Genomic DNA, 9,345 nt, shown 5'->3' with positions numbered 1-9,345 from the left:
GAAAACATATCTTTGTCTTTTTCATAACTCCTGTGAAACTAACACTTGACATTTTTGTTTCAGTTTCTAAATGATTTTAGCAGTGGAAGTTACAAACTTCAGAGACCTAAAGAAATCATCATGAAGCTATATGTATTTTTGGTCAACACTGGAACTACCCTTACATTTGATACTGAACTTGCTGTACAAAAGTAAGAGAGTAAATTAATTGTGTATTGTTTGTTTTAAATTAAAAAGTGTGTATACTTTTATATACTAAATATTTGACAGATGAAGATTAAGGGGTTTTTTAGTATGTCATTGTAGTTTTCCTCTAGGTTTTCTGGTATTTGAGTGAATTTTGGTGTGTTTTTTCCTTAATTTTTTTTTTATGATTAGCATTTTCATTGCCTTGCCAGGTGATTGTGTGTGTGAAAGAGTAGAGAAGTTACTTTCTGGGATAGTGGCAGGGGCTAACCTGCTCCTCACTGAGTGTGGTGTGTTTGGTGATTTTTGAAAAAACGGTCAGAATGACTTCTGATCTTTTGTTCCCTTTCTTTTTTTGAATAGTATTTTTATGTGGGATTTCTCTAGTAAAGGCTTATTTTTTACTGTCTTGCATCATAGAGGGAGTTCTAGAGGTTGTTCTGTCTCTTGTCAGTACATTCATCCTGAAGAAAATGTGTGCTCTGGAATGTTTCTGGATGCTAAAGAATTGGCATGAAGGTTTTTGTCTCCTGGCTAGATGGGTAAAAGTTGGTTTTGTGCTAAGTTGTAAGGCTCCAGACTATTTTACATGATTTTATATGTAAACCATGAACTTCTGAATGCCCATCTGCCTGGAGCATGATCCGTATTAGAGGATCATGGTTAAGTCCCAACAAATTTACTGTTTCTATTTTTTTTCACTGCATGCTAAAAGCATCTTGTAAATGTATAGATACTTCTTAGAGAGGTTTGTATTATATCCTTTTTCATTGTTCTCATGTGCAAGACCTTGGGGGTAGCAAGGGCCAAGCTCATCTGCTGTCTTCATAGTTTGTTGGTGATGAATGTGTTGCAAGTCATTGGGTAAGAAAGTTTTCTGCCATGGATTTTTTTTTTATAATTCATTGTTTCCTTTTTCCTGGATTCCTGTTTGTAATTTTCATGACTGAAAAAAGACTGTCCAGACTATTTTTGTGTGCTGTTCTCTAAAGCCAACTGACAGTCAGGCTATTACTGAGCATGAAATAGTGTTTCAGCCATTCTGTTTCTGCTGGGTCATTTACGGATGTGCCCACCCCCCTGTAAACTGTCTGATCTGATACATTTAGACATTACATTTTTAAATCATGGTAAGTGAGGTGCAGCATCTAAGCTGCCATGCCAGGCTCTTAATAGTTTGCTATGGGCCCGCTTTTTGCTCAGTTGAATTGTTCTTTGAGAAAGCTTTCCAACAACTGAACCATGCAAAATCAGACTCTTCAGTTGAACAGTGTAACTGTTTATTCTGTATATCTACATGTATAGACTTGCATTTTCTAGTAAGATTTACTTTATTGGGTTCTTCGCCTGTCTCCTTATACATGGACTGGCCAAGTTATCTTCCTAAAGCCCAGGGAGGTGCTAGGTGAATGGTTACCATAACACAGCTAGCAAGTACAAGCTTGCACTCATGAGAGGCTTGTAATGCATTTGTGATGTCATGCTGAATCATGTTTTAAATAACAGATCTTTATGATCTTTTTCAAGTAACAGTAACACTGTTATTCTTCCTGCTAGTTACATCAAAACTGTTGATGCATATATTATTCACTTTGTACTCTGAATCTTTTTGATACCTTTGCACAGATGCTGCCAGAGTGTGTTATGTTAGCTGGGGTCAGTGACTGTATCAGATTAGTGAGTTCTTGTTTACAAGTGTCTTAATGACAAAGTCTAGAACTGTCTAAAATATGGAGTAATGTTAAGATGTCATCAGCTAGAATTAAATAAGGCTGGTGAATGAAGACCAGAAATGGTCTATTGATACACTGTTTCTCTGTTAAAATCTGTGATATTTATGTTAATTTGTTGTATACATATTGATTGTTGAATTTACTGTTATTGTTAAGTGCTTTATGTAGAGTAAATCAGTCAGTTTATTAGGTGGAATTGTTGTTGTGTTGTGAATAATGAAGTGTTGATAGTCTTGACTTCTAGGGCCTTAGCAAGTCAGCTGTTTGGTCATACAGTATAAATTCAAGGAACACAATATGACTTTTACAGTTGCTATCCTAAATGCTTGGTGTGACTTAATCCAGAATTTCAGCATGCTAACAGATCTGGGAAAAAATATTGCTGGTGGCATATCAGCAATGCAGAGACTGTTTTCCTTTAGCTGATAGTGTATTAATTGGATATCCAGAATGCAACACATCACAGCACTTACAAAATTTAGAAATATGTCATTGTGCAGAATAAAAATACTTTTTTAAAAAATCTTCTGCTTAGACACAGACAAGTCACCTGTGTCTCTTCCAGAAATATGTAAAATTGGAGACATAAGTAATCTGATAGCATCAACTTCTCTTCCCATTTTTTTTCAGTGTGGCTGATCTGAAATATGCAATTCAAACAAAGTATAAGATTGCCATTCAGCACCAAGTACTGGTTGTCAGTGGAGGAGAGTGTATGGCACCAGACAGAAGAGTGTGTAGTTACAGTGCTGGAACAGTAAGTGCATGCTGCATTCTTAGTTTAAACTTTCATTTCTAGGGGAAGAAAAAGACTAATTATGGACCATGCCTTAATTTTTAATTTTTCTTCCATAGTTTGCTGGATTTCTTTCATTTGAGAAACAGGTGTTTATGTATTCAGCTTCTAAGTGTAGATTTTAACTTGTTCTCAAGACGCGTTACTCACATGAGGAAATAATTGATAATTAAACAGGAAGTTACCTTTACTCAGTGTTTGGTTTTGTTTCTTTTTTGAGTGTAGGACACCAACCCAATTTTTTTATTCAACAAAGAAATGATCTTGTGTGAACGTCCACCAGCTATCCCCAAAACCACATTTTCAGCAGAGAATGAGATGGAATTGAAAGTAGAAGAATCTCTTATGATGCCTGCAGTGTTTCATACAGTAGCATCACGAACACAGCTTGCTGTGGTAAGTAGATTGTTACTGGATTTGCACACCAAAGGAAAATATGTCAGAGGGAAAGCTTGATGTAAAATATGAAATAGTTTCTTCAAAAGGCAGTAAAAATGCTGTATTAGTGATGATGTACTCTTCAGAGCCTTTGTCTCAGAGTTTCAAGGTAAGTTTTGAGAGATGTGCTTGCTTCTTCAGCATGTTCAGAGCTTCTTTCAAAGCTGTAGTGTAAGGCACCTTTTGGATGTGTACGTTTGCAGGATTTACAAAACAAAAGCAATCAGGTTACTTTGGACCATGCCTTAATGCGCTGCCTTATTTTCAGTGTCCTCAGTCTGCCTCAGCTTGAAATGAGAAAAGTAACTTTGGAAATGATGTTAACTCAAGTAGAAAATTAACACTATAATTTTTAAAAGCATCTTGCCACTCTTCTGTTTTGTGCTTATATTTGATGTCCAAACTGCTGAGGAATTAATAAAAGAAATCTTTTTCCCACAGTTCAGGTTACTTTTTATTGAGTACTGCCTCTTTCTTGCATATTGCATATATTTACTTGCAAGTTGGTCAGAAGTGCAATTTGATTATTTCTGTGTTGTTTCGATAGGGAAAAGTTGCTCACTGTAACATGGTCAGTTAAATACCAATGTGCATGCAGTAAAAACCAGCTGCATGCTCAAGACACTGACACAATGCCTTCAGTAGTTATGTTTTATTTTTACAGATTGTTTCTGTATTAAAAACTGATCTCATTTTCTTTACAAAATTTACATTTAAATTTATTAAGCATTTTTCATATCTCTAAAGATTATTCCAGTGGTTGGCAACAGGAGAATAGTTATGTGGAGCACCTCACACAAAATGAATAGTGATATATTTTTTGTCTTGGTAAAAAGTTTCTTAGTTTCAGTGACAACTTTAATGCAGTTGAGAAGAACATGTAGCGCTTGAAGTGGCTGAGATTTAATGCTACACACAGCTTAGGGTGGAAGTGTGTTAATTAGAGAAGTGTGTTAACTGTTGTATAGAAACAGGGATTTTGATTTCCCCCTTGGCATCCTGGCCTGTCAGGAGGGGGAGGGTTCTCCTGAATAATGTGAAATAATGTGACCTTGACATACTGTCTGATTTAAGGCAAGGATTGAGTCCAGTAGACTTTCTCTCTCCCCCACCTGTTGACAGTTAGAGCTGACTTTGTAAATAGGACCTTGAGTTATTACGTGTCTGTGAGTCATATGACTGTCATAGGCAAGAGTAGATATCAATGTGCGTTCAGCTAAGGAGTAGGAGGTTTTCAGTTGTGCTCTGGTTTTACCGGCTGAAACTGAAAGTGCTTTAAAACCGTTCTTTGTGAAGTATTAAGAGGAGGTTATAAAAGTAAGGAAGACTGATAGCTTCTAAATACTTAACAATGATTTGATATGAAGGTGGGGCTGTAGTAATTGCTACAGTCTTTGTGTTTTGCTGAGGATAATGGAAGTGAATGGTGATGATACTCAGTTTCATGTTTCTTACTGTTGTTTTATCTGGTTTCTCTGCTCTGTACCCTGTTGTTTGCTCTTAGATTCTTAATTTGGCTTTTAGTTTGGTGAAGTTACTATACAACAATGGAACATTTAAAAAAGAAGTATTTAAAACATTTAATAAAGAAGTATTGCAGTGTTGTACTAAAGTAGTTTTTCACGATGCCTGCTTGAAGAATATTGAACAGTCATTCAGAAGAAACTGAGAGAGGACTGGGAATGTGGTTAGAGCATTAATCTTCTCCAAGGTTCACCATAAGGTTCTTGCCTGGGAGGAAGAAGGAACATGGGATATTAATCCTTTGCAAAATTGATTAAGATCTAGGGAGAGCTAGAAAGGCTCTGAACCTTGTGGTTGTGTGATTGATGCACCCAAAGTCACACTGACAGTACTGTATGGGAGAGTTCCTACAAAATAATCCAAGCTTTGTCTTCTTTTTTATTAATTCTAGAGAAATGGTAACCTGCTTTAACAGAAAAGCAGAATGGCAGTACTTGATGATGGAGATGGTTTTGCCTGTTGTAATTATTTAGAGCATTTTAATTAATTAAATTTGACTAATTAATATTTACTACTAATACATGTGCTATTATATGATAATGTAGTATGTAGTAGGAAAATAAGGGTTACATTCTAAATTATTGCTTATGAAAAAGTCTTACCTGTTCTTGTCAACAACAAGAAGCAGTGATGTGTAAATATTAAAAGAAGGGAAGAATATTTGATAGCTACTTGTTTCTATTTAATCTGGTATCTGCTCTGCCCAGAGACTATAGGATATGATCTTTAAAATCAGACTTGATAGGAAGTTGCAAACATAGAGTGATATGTGGCCTCTAATTTTTTTTTCCTCTCAGTAAAAGTAGCTCTAAGGTCTCCTTTAACAAGTATTTTTATGAATCCATGCATTGTGGCCTCTCCATCATTTTTTCTATGTCTGTAATTTTTCTGTGTCTGTTATTGAATTAAATTATGTTTTTGCTTTCTGCCTTTTTTTTCCCATAATCTCTTGTTACTACTCAGGTATGGAAGTCATATTTTAGTTCATAGTGGAGGTCTTGGCATTCTTAAGGCCTGTTGTATATATATTTGTAGGATATAAGTATATTTAAAAGCAGCCATTTCCCCCCCCCCACAATTAACACTAATTTCTTTGAGTAAAAAAAGCTGAATCAAAAAAGTTACAATCTTTTTTTAGGTTTTATAACGCCTAACCAAAAATTATTCCTGTGCAGAACGTATCTTGCATTTGGTTTTCCATGGTACTGTGTTTGTCATACATCCATCTTCTCTTGCTTTCTGTTTTCATGATTTTAACGTCTATTATGGATTTTCTTAAGTTCCTGTTCACCACCTATGATCTCATTATGTAGAATTCAAAGCATAAAGATTAGGTAGATTTAAAGAAGCTACATCTGTTCCCTTAACTCATTCCTTTACTATTTAAACTGAAATTCTTGTCACAGGTTTTGTCATTTGCAATATGATGTCTTTGTTCATAAGTTTTTTTAAAAAGCTCAGTTAAGTCAACTCTCCTAAGCCTGTTTTCATTTCATGTCTTGGCATTCTGGTTTCTCCTGGGCTGAAAACTTACATTTGAGATGTCTCTGCCTGATGGGTTCCAGGTCGCCTTTTTTGCAACTAGCCTGGTCTCCCACCTTTCTTGCAGTTGAGCAGTTCTTGCACTGAGCTGCAGTATGGTTGACAGTGAGGTGCACACAGTGTTTGCAAAAAGTTACGTGCACACCAGCTGAGAAAACAAGCTGTTCTCTACATAGTATATTGTGCAATAGGTTGTGTTGTGTCAATCTCATGGTCTTTTAACACCACTACTTAAAATAATTTATGGTAGCTTAGCCTTTAGGAAAGGATTTTTTTTTCTTTTTCCCAAGTGATCCAACTGAAATTCCCATGTCATTTATCTGGGAGGGATATTGAACTTTTTGGGAGTGGGTATCTTTCACACTTCCTGGGATGCTGCTGCTGTCATGATCAAACTGTCAATTCCTGTCAGTTTTTCTTTGAGAAGTGGAAATGAGGATGAGAAACTGTGTGGTCATTTCATTTGGTTGCGTAAAACCGCAACTGTAGTCATAGTACATAGTCATAGATCATTCTCAGTTTAGTTTCAAACACTTCACATATTTAAGCCAAGAAGTATAGTCATGCTTCCTGAAAGCTGTGGATCTACTGTTTAGAGAAATGCTCTTTTCTACTAGAAAGTTTTGAGACTCTCTGGAAAGAATTATTTTAAAATATTAATGTTCTTCATGGTGTGTAGTGTTTGAAATAATTGTGTGGCCAAATTAATTTTGGCTAAATTATTTGTCTGATAGTCAGACACACTTCTGGCTCCTCCTAAAAAGTCCAGATTTCTCTGTAACTCAGATCAGTCTCAATCTTTTAAAGTAATTGAGCAGGGTGAGGTAAAATGGGTTTTAGTTTATCCCAAGATATAATGAAAGATTTACTCCAAGGTAGATCTTTCTAAGTGCTACTCTAGAATGTTTTTTTGACCTTTGTAACCAATACTTTAGATCAAACTTTTAAAAAGTTGATCAGAACGAAAAAAGTTGGGTGACTTGGAATCAAGCTAGTGGAAGCCAGCACTTACTGTATACCATGGTTTGACTCCCTGATGTGGTGGTTTATATCATTTCTCAGTTTGGTTTTTGATGGGAAGTTCTGTCACTTGACTTCTCCAAACCTGCTTATAATATCAGGAGAACTAGTGAAAGCATTACTGAAGAAAGTAATTAATCTGTCGCTTAGAAAATTACTTCTGCTGTGCTATGCTGGTGAAATAAGTACTTTCTGAGTAGGAAATAAGTCATGAACTGTGTGGACAAATGTTCAAAGGACACAGTCACCAAAAATAACCAGTATTAAAGGAGAATGGAATAAACAGCTGACTACTGAAAGAAGAGAAGTTACCATGAAATATCAGTCTACCTCACAGTGAAGTTAACTGCTCCAATTAGAGGTTTTAGAAACTTAAGTGTTGAAATGTACCTTAATTTAGTAGGTTCGTGTTATAGTTGTGTATGTAAAAGAGATAATGGTCTTGGTTACTAGTTTTGGTAAACAAGGTGACAGTTCCTTATTGTGAAAGCACTTATCTGCTATTGCAGTGTGTAAGTTCGTGGAATTTTACTTTCAAGGATCATTTTTATTGGTCTGAGGTTGATTTTTATGGTGATTGAAACCTGTGAGTCCCTTTTACAGGGTTTCAGACACATGGCAATAGAGGACTTTGACTTATTTCCTTCTACCACAGAATTTTAGAGAATGGAAAGAACTCTGCATTTCCCGAGAACTTTTGTTCTTTAGAGGTAAGTCCAAAGACCACTTAAGACAAACAGACCTTTGTCAGATTTTGCTCATTCAGATGAGCACAATTATGACAGTAGGATGCAGAGACAGTCTTGAAATTAATCCTAAACACTTCACCAGTTAATTTCTGCTTTAAATAAAACATACTTTGTTGCTTCTGCTGATTTTTGGTTGAAACCTAGAAAAAAGAATTCATTATAAGAAGATTTGTCATCAGAAGGATCACCTAAATTTAAGTTGTGATTCTCAAAGGAAGTAATTCAGCTACACACTCTGTTACCAACACCCAGCCAAAGATTAAATGCATTCTGGTGGCCCTTTGGATTTCTTGAAAAATTGGGTCAAGAAGATGTCATTATTTACTCTTCAACATAACAGCGCGTAGGGATTAGTCTGGGTCTTAGTATTCATGTTCTGCTAGTAGTGCTCTTTTAGGTCCTCATTCCAGTGGTGCAGTGAGGCAATTGCTGTTCTAGATATGGTGCTGTACCTCTGTAGGATGATTGTAGCCCTACAAGGCAACTGAAGTTAACTTTTGTGCTCTGTGAAGCGTTGGGTGTCTGCCAGTAAGACTTGAGTGTGTCTGTGAATAGTCAATGACAAAAGCAAGCCTGTTGTTAGGCTGGAGCTGGCAACTTTACTGAGAAGCATTAAAACATATGTTGGATTGCAGGCCTTTATTTCTGTGCTTGATATAATTCAGTTTTTAGACTTCATTTAGCAGAGAGCTGCTTAATTCTTTCTTGTATAGAGCTATAAAGTTATATAAAATAAATTGGTCCAGTGCCTTCTAAAGTAGCTTGAGATCTCTCACAAAAATGTTGTCTATGGAAGTAGACAGCATGTAGGAAGAACAAGCCACATCACCTGAAGGTTTATTTCAGAAGTGATGGCAAGATAAGAAAGGTACATTTGTGTAGCTTTTGATTTCATGACTTCAAAGAAAATACTTAAATTACATAGATACTCCAAATGATGCAAAACAATTTCTCTGCTGTGTTTTCTTGCTGTGTGCTTTCACATTTTGAAAGCAAGATTACTAAAACAAAACAAATGAAATACTGGTTTAACACAGTGTTCTGCTTGTATGCACTAGTATCTGCTTAGTATACTCTAAGTGTGAAGCAGTTCTGGCATGTGCACAGGTAGTTACTCCATGTGGTTTGACCTTCATTAGAGTCATCTGTTTGGAACCTCCTGAATTCAGAGTAATATTCTTTGCTATTTAATATAATGAGCTTATTTCATGACATAGCTTGAGAAACAAACATCAAAAGCACTGAAAGCACTGCTGTGTTTCTGTGGACTCTAATTGCATGTCATGCTGACATAATTCTCCTGTTTGCCTCCTACCACCTAGACAGAATTTCTTTGGCACATGTAAAAATAACTTTG

At 35.9% G+C, this 9,345-nt stretch overlaps 1 protein-coding gene across 1 annotated transcript in view; it reads left to right on the top strand.

Annotated features, from left to right (window-relative positions):
- Positions 1-9,345, top strand: part of RB1CC1 (RB1 inducible coiled-coil 1) — a 53,015-nt gene that overhangs the window by 2,020 nt on the left and 41,650 nt on the right. Inside the window, exons 2-4 of the mRNA XM_031066520.1 lie at positions 64-191; positions 2,550-2,676; positions 2,941-3,111. Coding sequence (XP_030922380.1) covers positions 121-191; positions 2,550-2,676; positions 2,941-3,111 — 369 coding nt within the window. The 5' untranslated portion in view covers positions 64-120. The remainder of the gene's footprint in view (positions 1-63; positions 192-2,549; positions 2,677-2,940; positions 3,112-9,345) is intronic.

Source organism: Geospiza fortis, unplaced genomic scaffold, assembly GCF_000277835.1.
Source record: "Geospiza fortis unplaced genomic scaffold, GeoFor_1.0 scaffold53, whole genome shotgun sequence".
In the NCBI taxonomy this organism is placed as follows: Eukaryota; Metazoa; Chordata; class Aves; order Passeriformes; family Thraupidae; genus Geospiza; species Geospiza fortis.
The sequence above is the reverse complement of the archived record's forward strand: the minus strand, read 5'-3'. Positions and strand labels throughout refer to the sequence as shown.